This window comes from Salminus brasiliensis, chromosome 22 (genome assembly GCF_030463535.1).
Source record: "Salminus brasiliensis chromosome 22, fSalBra1.hap2, whole genome shotgun sequence".
Classification (NCBI taxonomy): Eukaryota; Metazoa; Chordata; class Actinopteri; order Characiformes; family Bryconidae; genus Salminus; species Salminus brasiliensis.
In genome coordinates, this window is record NC_132899.1 from 18,174,862 (window position 1) to 18,187,006 (window position 12,145).

At 42.0% G+C, this 12,145-nt stretch overlaps 1 protein-coding gene across 2 annotated transcripts in view; it reads left to right on the top strand.

Moving 5' to 3' along the window:
• The window catches only part of nrg3b (neuregulin 3b), a 205,631-nt gene that overhangs the window by 173,165 nt on the left and 20,321 nt on the right, over nt 1-12,145 (top strand). For both annotated transcript variants that reach the window (XM_072667885.1, XM_072667886.1), the window contains exon 3: nt 6,285-6,358. In XM_072667885.1, coding sequence (XP_072523986.1) covers nt 6,285-6,358 — 74 coding nt within the window. The remainder of the gene's footprint in view (nt 1-6,284; nt 6,359-12,145) is intronic.

Here is a 12,145-nt window from a genome sequence, read left to right on the forward strand (position 1 = left end):
TACGAATACGAAATTTCCATACAATTCCATACAGGATGTCCACCTGTTCTGCCTACAGTAATTTAGTTCTGCCTATTTACACTGAAAAGTACTGTGTTAGTCCAGGCTGCTTCTTAAACAAGGCAAAACTCAAACAGAGCAGAGGTTATTTAAGTGTATTACTCCGAACTGCACAGAAGCAAAAATGGCCTGTTTAATTTTAAGGGATAAAGAGAGGTAGAAAAATAGTCATGGAAAAAAATTATGTCTGGTACATAAACCCACACAAATGTTATAAGAAGATTTTGAAGAGACAAAATTAGATGCAATATAAATATAGGGTATTAAAGCAGGTATTTTCTGTTTGGAGTATTTTACAGGGATTAAAGGAATAGTCAGAAGTGAGTTGATGGGTTAAGACGTGTTTGGTATCTGAAGTGTGGTTTGTAAGTTAAAATGAAAGATGCTAGGCTAATGTTGCTAACAAACACTGGACCTTTTTTCAAGCCAAAATGAGCCCAAAATGAGATTATATATATATAATGTGTATAAAATTGTCAGAAACAGAACCCCCTTACCTTTATTTCAGAAGTGCCTATCATTGATTGCAATCATGATCATTGTTATGTTTTTTGTTTTTGTTTTTTTTTGTTTTTGTTTTTTTTATGTAGAGGAACTTGGGTCTATGGAATGGCGAGATTAGGACCACATGTGGAAGCCATACTGAAACCAGGGACAAAAACAGCAATAACTTGTGAATATCACACTTCTGAGTATCAGTGATAAGGAGATATAAGGAGACCATTCCCCTGCATACAGTATAAGTAATACTTAAGTAATATAATAAGTATAAGTAATAAGTAATACTACAGTCAAAAGAAGATAAGATCTGTGTGTGAGTATGTTTTTGCTCTTTGTGGGGACCGGGTATCCCATGAAGAGTTTTTACCAATGTTTAAACATCTGACATAGCCGGCACGGTAGCACCACAGGTAGTGTGTGCGTCGTACAGCTCCAGGGGCCTGGAGGTGTGGGTTTAATCCTTGCTCCGGTGATTATCTGGTAGGAGTTTGGTCTGTTCTCCCTGAATTGCCCCCAGTGACTGGTGCCTTGTTAAGGGAGTCTTCCTGCCTTGCACCCAATGATCCTAGGTAGGTTCCGGACCCACCACGACCCCGATGAATAGATTAATGGATGGATGGGATATCTGACTGGTCTCCATTAGGAAAAACAAATGAAAAACTGACTCTTTCAAAGGTTGAGGTTAGAGGTTAGAGGCTGTAGTTGTAGCTTTATTCATCCTCACTATTAGATGAATCAATGGAAATACCCAACAATTACAAGACGGTGTGTGTATGCTTGGTGTGGGGGCTGAGTGTGGATGGATGATCAGCTGTGTTGTGTGTGTACAGCCTGGCATGTGGGTGCTATTAGTCAGCAAGGAGTGTATCCTGCCAAACTCCCACCCCCAGCCCCTTGTACACACGCACACAAACACCACTGTCTCCTACCAACCTCACGTCCAATTTCTCACCGTTAATTAAAGAGCCGAGTGTTAATTAAAGCCAGAGTCATGCTCACTGCCCCTGCCTTCCGTAGACAGGGGAAATATATCCATACACTCCTCCTCCTTTTTCCCCTTCCCTTCCTCAGTCTTTTAACACCGCTGCCTCTCTCTCTGTTTGTCTCACTACAGAGCAAATGAACCAACAGGGGGCGCAATTAATGAGACCAAAATGCACATTCATTTATGATAATAAAAACTCATGAGGGCAAATGCACACACACATTTATAACCCTGTTTACTCTCTTGTACACTCTGACATGAATAAAAGGTTCATGGAAAAGATCCTGTGTGTGTTTCAGATCTTTATGACTATCCTTCTAAGCAACTTCATGAAATACTTGAAGTGCTAGTCTGATTTTGCACAGGAAGTTGACCAGGGTGTAGTTCTGGGTGGAGAGTCTCCTTTTCTACAGGATTTTTAAAGAATATGTTCAATATTTTTCACATGTGAGGTTTTATCATTGTTGATCTCATAGCAAAGAGATTGTGCTGTGCAGCACCACTGGGGGCAAAGTCTTTGACTTTAGAAGAAACATTGGATGATCTGATGTCTACAAACCTTTGGACATATAGGATGGATAGATAGACAGACAGGCTGGGGTTAACTGGCAGGCAGCATTGTGGAGCCTGACGTAAGGATCCCAATTAACACAACCTTCTAGTCCACTTTAAAGGAACAAGCCAGTGGCTGAAGGTTTTGCCTCCTCCAGTTTTTCACTATCCCCTTCAGTGAATCCAGAGCCAGTCCTGTGTTGGTGGCAGGTTGTTTACTTGATCAGTTTAGTGAGGTTCTTGGTGTCCACTGCAGTGACGTGATCCGCCCCTCGCAGATCACAGTCAAATTAAGTCAAGTCAAATTAATTTGTATAGTGCTTTTTACAGCTGTTGTTGTCTTAAAGCAGCTAGTAATTAGTAAAAGACAGAGACAAAAAAAAGAAATAACGGAAGACATGAAGGATCAAAGACCCCCAGTGAGCAGGCCAACTGCTACAGTGGCAAGGAAAAACTCCCTCAAAGCCACAGCATTGAAAGGAACACCGGTCAGAGCAAACTGATGGGGATTTATCCTCATTCAGACCCCATTCCCTTCTACATGTATAACAGTTTGGGATCATAATGAAGAAAAAGGTTGTACTCTCCTATCATTTTCTATTCATTTGCATTTTACAAAAACATGCTCTGAGGGTGAACATCCCTTGAATTCACCAGATGGCTAAATGCACCTGATGCTCTGCCCACACATACAGACTGTCAGAAGTTTGACTAGCAAGACTAAACTCAGTCCATCCATGATGTCGTTTTAAAGGTCAACTAAAATGATGAGTAAAAGAAAACCTAACAGTATATGTTCAACGTGCCTTTCGTTATTAAAGGTTAATTGTCCACATGAATTTATGAAATCATTATTTTACTGGTTATTTTGACCAGCTAAATGCCAGTAAGAAAGCTGGTGAACTGTAGATTGTTGAACTGTATCAAAACCGGCAGTAGAAGCCATACTACTTGATACTACTTTGATTAGAATGGAACCTAAGTGGCCTAAGTGGTCCAAATGTTTGTAGACACCCATTCTTATAAATGCATTCAGCACAAATTCACACACCCACACACAGCTTGTTTAGTCTCTGTAGAAAAGTACTGCCAATCGAATAGGACTCTGTGTAACAGATAAGCATTGGCACCATGCCTAATGCCAGGTATGGGCTAGAGGGGTATAAAGTCCTCCAGCACTGAGCTATAAAAGAGGGGAATTGTGTTTTCTGGAATGGTGGTGCTCGTTAGGGGGAGTTGGGGATGAGGTAGTGGCCATCATACAATATATGAACACAATTTCAATATTCTAATTCCAACATCTGAATATTCTTAATTATGAAAAGTTAATTGCTAATAAGGTAAGCACACCCTTTTATGATGTTTTGTAATGTTATTATATTATCAATTTATTATTGGCACAAAATTGTCTTAAAAATTACAATAATATAATTTATTGCATTTATTTCTGGGACAAAACATTATCAAAAAAAAAAAGCCAGCAGCAAAATCACCCTTTAACACCCTTCATTTTTGTTTCTGAAGAAACAAAGAATGAGCAGGTGTCCCAATACTTTTGTCCATGTGGTGTAGCAAGTGCTGTTAACTCACTGCGATGCTGATCTTCATGTGCTTGACAGTTAAGGGTTGACGGTGGAACATGTTTCACTTATCAATGCCTGTCTACTCCAGTCTGATAAAACTGGAGATCAAATCAGGCTCTGGATGGAAATCGACTATCTCTTTTGGGGAAGGAAAAAAAAAACAGCATGGCACAGTTTCTGGCTGACAGTTTAGTTTAAAATCCCTCCATAAGAAATCACTCCATAATCTCCTGCTACACTAGTATATACTAAATGGGGGGAAATATACTCTGTGGCTGGGACTAAAATTAATTTTTAGGATGCTGTGGTAGCCACCCTTCACTACTTAGCATGTTTGTGACTGTGTGGTCATAATAATAATGTTTGTTTATTCAAATCCTGTCAAGGACAATTATGAAGTAGGCCAATGTGTTGTGATTTATTAGTCACTATACAGTATATCAACCCACAAGCTTCACAAACCATAACTTGCAAAAAATGGGCTTCACACACAGCAATTAATTAGCACTGCCATTCACTGAAATAATTGCAATATTACAAATACCATTTGGGATCCCTTAAAGAACCTTTAAAAATCCCTTTATATATTTAACTATGGTGGCACAGTGGCGCAGCAGGTGGTGTGTATGTGCCAGCACAACTCAAGGGGCCTGGGTTGGTGGGTTTGATTTTTGCTCCAGTCTTTTGGTGTGCAGTCTGTGTGGGTTTCTTCCAGGTACTCTGGTTTCCTCCTACCTTCCAAAAATGCATGGTAGGGAAAATGGCTATGCTAATGTGTCCACTAGGTGTGAGTGAATAGGTGTGTGGTAGCATGTGATGCACTGGCACACATCACACGTATGCTGTCCATCGGGTTTTCCTGTGTCGCGCCCAGGTAGATAAGAAGATGAATGAACATTGTACTGTTGTGAAAGAGGCTGGGGAAGTCTGGACTTGAATCCTGAGCTGTGTTGTGCTTGTCGTGCTAAAACACACCTGATTCAACTTACCAGTTAATGGCCAGATTCAGTTGTTGTGTTAGAGTTGGAAAATCAGCAGCTCCTACCGGACTCCGGCTCTCGGCTCCCCACCCCTGCCGTACACAGTGATGTACATTGATTAGACTTTTTAAGGGTATGAAAGTGTCTCAGAAATCCTGAGAAATATTGAAACGTACCTTACGTAAATATCCTGGAGCCTGTTTCTGCCAGGGTATGTCTTATTTTCATATTCATGAAAGGTGTGTTACCTCATCTAGTCATTAACATGTGACTCAGAGTGGGCTGCAGATGAAGGAGGGATGAGACAGAGCTTCATCAGACGCACCTGTTTCACGGCTGCTGATGTAATGTCACGTTCTGTGACTGTAATTACAGAGCAGGATCATTTATTCCTAGGCTGGCTGTGTGCACTGGCTCTTTTCATTCATAGCCACCAGTCACGCTGCTCAAAGCCAGACGCCCAGACAGGCTTCTGCACAGTCGGCCGATTGCCTGTCAGCCGGCCTGCTCAGGAAATTACGAGAAATGAAGCCAGATGAAAGAGCATAAATTCTGTCATGGTGCTTTTCGGCTCCAACTCGCAAGTTCATTCTGCTGGGTCATATTTTTAGGCTTGACGTCTGTGAGCTTATTCTTTTGATCGTTGGTGAGCATTGTCACTAGCATGCATTAGTGCTGTGCCAAGGAGGCCTGTGATCATAGAGGTTTGTGGGTGATTTCGTGCAAGGGAGTGTATTATTTTTAATGCTGATTTAAAAGGACAGGCAAACTGGTAACCGCACCGCTGCAGCAATCGGGGTAACCAACATTTGATTGTTTACAGACAGAAGTCCAACAGCTGGAGGGCCAAATGAGGACTGGTGGCGCAGGAGAAGGGAAAGAGAGGGATTAAGGGAATTAGGAAGAGCTAAACATCGTGCAAGAAGCTGCAGAAGAATCCAAAAGAATGCTGGAGGACAGCTAGCGGTCTCTGCAGTCCTCCACCCCCCCTCTCACTTTTGCTCTTAGTTTGCATTGCTGCTGTTGCACGGGCACCGCTGTCTCTCATGGATCTCTCAGTGAGAGCCCAATCAAATGCCTCCCACACCCATCCAGCCCCATAGCTCCTCAGGGAAGTGACATTAGTGTCGAGACTGCGTTATCTGTGCAAGTGCAGGCACTACAGAGTTCTGGCCAAACCCGCCTAGCCGTCCTTCTCCTTCCTCTCCGCTTGCTACTTCTGATCCCTTCTCCTTTCACGCATTTCCACATCCTGCCTAGTGTTTACCAACAGCACATTCAAGCTCCTCACACTCAGCATAACCTCGCTTCATTAGAAAGAATGCCCTGGCACACACACACACAAGTAAGTCACAAAAGAAGGAAAAAAGGCCATGTTATTTCAGACATGAATGCATGCAATAGGCAAAATTACTCATCTGTGGGTTAAGATCCTCTTACGTGGTGAGATTACTTGACCTAAGTAACAATAGCTTGAATAGCTTGGCTGAAAGAGAGACGCTAGACGGATTGCCTACGTCTGACATATATTTCCGCTTGTTAATGCCTCTTTTTTGTTGTTCTAGTGCCTCACCTACACAGCCTCTCTCTGGATAATGCATCATGCTTCCTCCTCTCTTGCAGGTGTAAAGAGGGTTACCGTGGACTTCGCTGCGACCAGTTTGTGCCGAAGACAGACTCCATCCTATCTGATCCAAGTACGTTTGTTCATCCTACCTTCTTGATTTTTCTGAGAAGACAGCTTTATGTTTTACTCCAGGAAATCCACCCACCCACCCACCCACCCCCACACTGCCAAGGTTAGAGTAAATAGCACGTTATTGAGCCTGAATCAACTCTACGCCCTCGTGCCTGCTCCGCAAACTTTTCTGTCAATTATAAAAAGACTCTCTTTCTTTGAAACTGGAATCGAACCTATACCTGGCTTGACTTTTTCTTTTTCTTCTTTTCTTTGAGCTTCAAGCACTTGTTCCCCAGAACTCAGGGGGTTCCTTTCCAGTCTCCCAAATCAAATACTTAAAAAGCAGCTAATTAGGCCTCACTTTAAGCTCTAAAATTACCATTATTTTACAATACTGCAGACTCAAGGAAAAAGCATCTGTAGTTTTTCATCATGAGCATTTGCACGCTGCTTTCTCTGTGATACACAAGACGTTATGCTGTATAAATGTACCTGTTTTAAGATATCATATCTTTCTTGAAATGCATTAACCCTGCTTATAGAGTCAGATCTGTGGGCCGATGTAAATCTGACGATTCCAAATTCGGGCTAACTAGAAGCGTGAGGGCATTTTTCAGACAGGATTGGCCTTCCTGTCATGTGAACAGAATACAAAGAAAGGCAGTAATTATCTTGCTAATTTGAGATTGATGCGAAAATCATTACTTTTTTTTTCTGCCGTTAGCCGAACCTCCGTTGATTAGTAAGGAGGGCGGTTAGACATAGATTAAGATGGACACTTGGTAGTGGACTTCAAATGAAGTTCATAGACAGATCACTGATTTATCTGTCCTTAGAGTCTTTGCTCTGCCAATGCAATTTAGCAAACAGCTAGCTGGCATCGTTCAAGACCAGTCAAGGTGTTGCATGACCCAAGACTGCGAGGGTTTTAAAACCCGGATAAAACAGTAGCTTAAACATCAGGTGTTGCTGAGGCGGGGATTTCTCCGCACTATTGTGTTGCTATAAAAGCACAGTGGGAAGCAGGGAGGAAAGGAGCTAGCGAAAGGAGCAGAGACATCCAGCATGAATCTAAGAAGAGGCTCTTTTGGTGAGAGCCCTATGAATGGTTTTCCTCTTATGGAGTGATCTTTTACAGTGGGTGAGATAGAAACCTAAACTTCCATTTACGGCCGTTTGAAGTCGCCGACCCTGCTGAGTGGCTGGTAATAGAATCGCGCTGTAGCTCCTGCAGCAGGCCCCGGCACTGCGGCTCACATTCTGCTCGGCCGTATCTGATTTTTTTCAATGAGAACATTCACTGCCCTCTATCTATCATTACCAGAGGTGGAGCTTTCTCTGCTGGCAGTACCGTCATCTTCTCCACAGCTACACCTCCACTGTCTCCTCCTTAGCGCTTCCTCCACCCTCCTGCTGACATTGTTTAGCAAATCCGGGCACGGTGATTCGGCATTCGGCTGCAGTTCCGAAGGCACCAGATGTGGGTGCATCCTTCAGAATCTAGTTTTCTCTTCCCTTACGCACAGAATTGATAGAGACGAGCCAGTTAATCCAGATTATGTGCTTGATTTACAATCCTGCCATGCAAACAAATACAGTGTGCCGCAGAGCAGTCTTCATAAAGAGAAATCTCAGGGCCCAATATATCATGTCAGATTACACGGTTTGCATTCTTCATAGCCCATTATATTTTCAATGCGTCTTTATTCCGCCCTGTTGAGGCCACTGTTTGTTTCACTCTCGCTCCACTGGCACACCCGGTGTTTGTTTGTGGGTCAGTGCTTCTTTATTCACTTAACCCACCAAATGAGCCACGAATCACCCCCGGGGCCAGCCACCCATGCTCTTTTTGTTCTCTGAGCTGCATGCTGTACTGTTAAAATTCATTGGTCAGCCAATCCTTCTTTCTATCTGTATTGACCAGCAGTGAGGACAAGATCCAACAGCAGAGTTTCTTGGTTCTCCCAGTCTAGTTTTCAGGTACTGCAAAAAATGAAAAGAAAACAATGTGGGTCAGCCTCTATTAAAAGCTCCCTGCTCAGCATGAAGAATGCCACCTTGACCGCCATGTTGTTTGTAGGGGCTAACAATGGGAATTCCTGTCCTGCTTGGATGAGCTCACTAGCCAACCCTTATATCTCCCAAAAAGATCTTCAATCAGTAGTACTGCCAATTTGTTTGAAAGGTCAACCAAAGTATTAACTTGTTTGCAAAAGTATGCTTTTTGTTTTACCCTGATGCTCTGTGACTTTTATTACACACTGAGAATTACTGATCAGTAACTACATGCAAAGCAATGCAAAGCTGACTTGTTACCAATTTATGAATTTATGGGGAAAAAGCCAGGAATCACTGGTGCTTCTTAGGAAATTAAGAAGTTAAACAAGAAGCATTCTTTTGAATTGTGGTTGTACTATGAACCACAGCAACATCACTACAAGCAGCAGGGCAATTGGATCTTCTAATGGCCTTCTTGAGTTGAACAGAATATTTATTATATATTAAAAAGTGGAAATGGCTGAATTGTGGACATTTCCTCCAAAAAGACATTCAACATTGAACAGAAAAAATACAGTACAGATACATAAAGTGCAAACATGGAATAAATATGATAAATACAACAGGCACCGTAAACATGTATGTGGTGGTGCAAAGGTATGTAACATGCTATGACATTTAGCTATACACACTGCTTATAACATACGTGAGCACAGCAGTTACTGAAGAAGAACGACTGCCTTTTGTAATACAGTATTTGCAACACTGTATTTTAATACCTAGTCTTAAAAGTAGATAAGGAGAACCAAAACAAATGAGAACTTTTTTATTATTGATATTTATTACATATCTGTGAGTAATATGTGATTTTAAGATTATTAGATAATTTGAAGGTAAACAAAAGAGATGACTGAGGGCCTCAGGCAGAAGATGAGCTGTTGATGCTTATCAGACTGGAAATGGTTGCAAAATTATGTCTAAAGAGTTTGGACTCTAATTTACAGTCAGACAGACTGTGTATAAATGGAGAAAATTCAAGACCTCCTCAGGCATGCTCAACCACCCAAGATAGTCATCAAGGTCACAAAGGAACCCAAGGAACTTCTAAGCAACTAAATGCCTTTCTCGCATTGGCTGATGTTAATGTTCATGAGTCCAGCATCAGGAGAACACTTAATAACAATGGGGTGCATGGCAGGGTTGCAAGGAAAAGGCCACTGCTCTTGAAAAATAACAATGCTGCCCATCTGCAGTTTTCTAAAGATCGCATGGACAATCTGGAAGGTTCCTGGAACAATGTTTTTTGGATGAATGGCCAAAATAGATCTTTTTGGTTTAAATGAGAAGTGTTATGTTGGGAGAAAGGTAAACACCAGTCCACACACAGTCCAGCATGAAAAGAAAACTTATTCCATCTGTAAAACAGTGTGTCCGTGAGCTGAATCTCAAAAGAATGTGGGTCATGCAGCAAGACAACGACCCTAAGCACACAAGCCAGTCTATTCCACCAAAGAATGTTTGAAGAAGAATAAAATTAATGTTTCAGAATGGCCAAGTCCTGACCTTAATCCAATAGAAATGTTGTGGGAGGACCTGAAGTAGCAGTTCATGGGAGGAAACCCACCAACATAACAGAGTTAAAGCTGTTTTGTATGGAGGAATGGGCTAAAAAAGGCAAGACTAGTCAAAAGTTACCAGGAACATTTAATTGCAGTTATTGCTGCACAAGGGGGTCACACCAAATATTGAAAGCAAAGGTTCACATACTTTTTCCACTCATAGATAATATTGGATATTTTTAATGATTAAGTCTAATATTTGTATCTCATTTGTTTGGTTTCATTCTTCTTATCTCCTTTTAAAACTTGTGTCATCAGATTAGAAATCTGATGAAGGTATAGTTCAAATGTATGCACCTGTGAAGGGTGAACTTCTGCATGTTGTCTGTTCTCCAAGGAACCATAGCTGAGGTTTCCCCACCAACTAAGTTTGACCTCTGCTTTCATCCAAAACACCTTTCATTCATGTCCTTTCTCCAGTGTTTGAGTTTCCGTCTCTTCCTTCCCACCACCTGTAGCCTAATGGTGGTACCATTATAACTTCACCATTAAATCTATTATTGAACGCCAATAGTAAACAATGGAAAATGAAAAAACTGGTTTTAATCAAACATGTGTGCATACAGGTGTACACAGTCAACAATAATAACAAGTCCTACACTACTCAGCCCATACATAGCCAGGCAAATTCATAAATCCCATATGACTATATATATATAGTTAACAACTTCCTTTTGAAGGTTCCCAGGAACCTATGAAGCATGTGACAGGTTGAACTGAAGTGATAAAAAAATATTGTTTTGGTTCAAGTATTATTTTACTTTAAAGTATTTACGTACCTGCTTGTTATCACAGTAAAGATTATTTATGGTTGAACTGCTGAATTATTACAGCGCATGAGCACAGTAGTCATAAATCATTCTGTTAATGATTCTGTCTTTTAATTGGTTTACCATTGTTTCTAGCACAAGGGGATTCTGCCGAAGCATGGTCAAGGGAGGTTCTATGTTGATCAATCATGTTCTATGGACTAGAAATGTGCACAAATGCTGTGTTCTGATGTGAAAGTAGGTAATAAACAATCATAATTTAGACTCAATACAGATCCGTTCCATATTCTGAATGTGTCTTCTCTATGCTTGTATTGAAGTACATCTCATTAAACAAATGGTTTACTGTTCTTACTAGATCTGGCTCTAAATTTTTATAACAGGTCAGACATTGACAAGACATCGGTCAGAATTGCGCTTCAGGTTTTCGACTAATTATCAGCAAAAGTGTAGGATCTGACTATGTCTAGTCTTTTTTTCACCAAAAAAAGAACCCCAAACTTAAAAGATATGCTACTCTGCTCCCTGCAATGCCCTCAAAGAACCATCTTGTTCGTAAATGACCCATCCCTAGTCGGGGGTCAGAAGTTGGAAGACAGGCTTGGAGGGAGTATTTTGAGCTTGAGCTTCACGACCTTCTGAGTGCAGATCAGGAGCTGTAGATTATGCTGGCCTCCTGCATGGAGGAGCTGCAGTCTTGCAGGGGTCCAGCTGTGCAGCCAGTGACTCAGAAGAGACAGATTTCATGACTGGCTCGCTCAGGGGACAGCCTCTAATTTGGGTATTTATCTCTCGGGTATTAGGCTATGTAAGCCGCACTCAGGCAAGCTTTCATCTCTCGTTCAAACTAAAGGGAGGATTACGCAGGATTTGATTCACCGCTGCTATTGTTTCCCCACATGGCAGGTTTAATCCTCATGGCCCCCGATAGACCGTTGTGTCATTGTCCTCACTGCGGTCGCTGGAGCTTCCATTCTCACTGCAGCTTTCTCCCAAGAGTGCCTCTGAGATGCCAGAGCAAGGGACAGTACAGTGTTCTTTATGGCAGCTCCGTGCCAAGGCCTCACTGCAGAGAGCAGAATAACGGATGTGCCACCCATGTTTAATGATGTCATGGGTGCAGCTGGTGACAGCGTGGCGATTACAAGCGGATGAATGCGGCTGTTACTGTGGGCAATCACAGGCAGCAGCTGCTTTAGTGGTCATGCCGCACTAGCTGCGCCAATAAGGGACACCTCCTGGATGGCCGCCTGTGCCTTTTGTCTCTCCAAGCAATGCTCTGCTTTAAAAGGCGTCCGTTTTTCTGCACACGCCGAGGATTAAAGATATAGAGAATGGCGGGTGAGCAAGATGCACTAAAATAGCGATGCCAACACATCTGCCTGGGCGTTGTGGCTTCACATTTCTCACATTCAG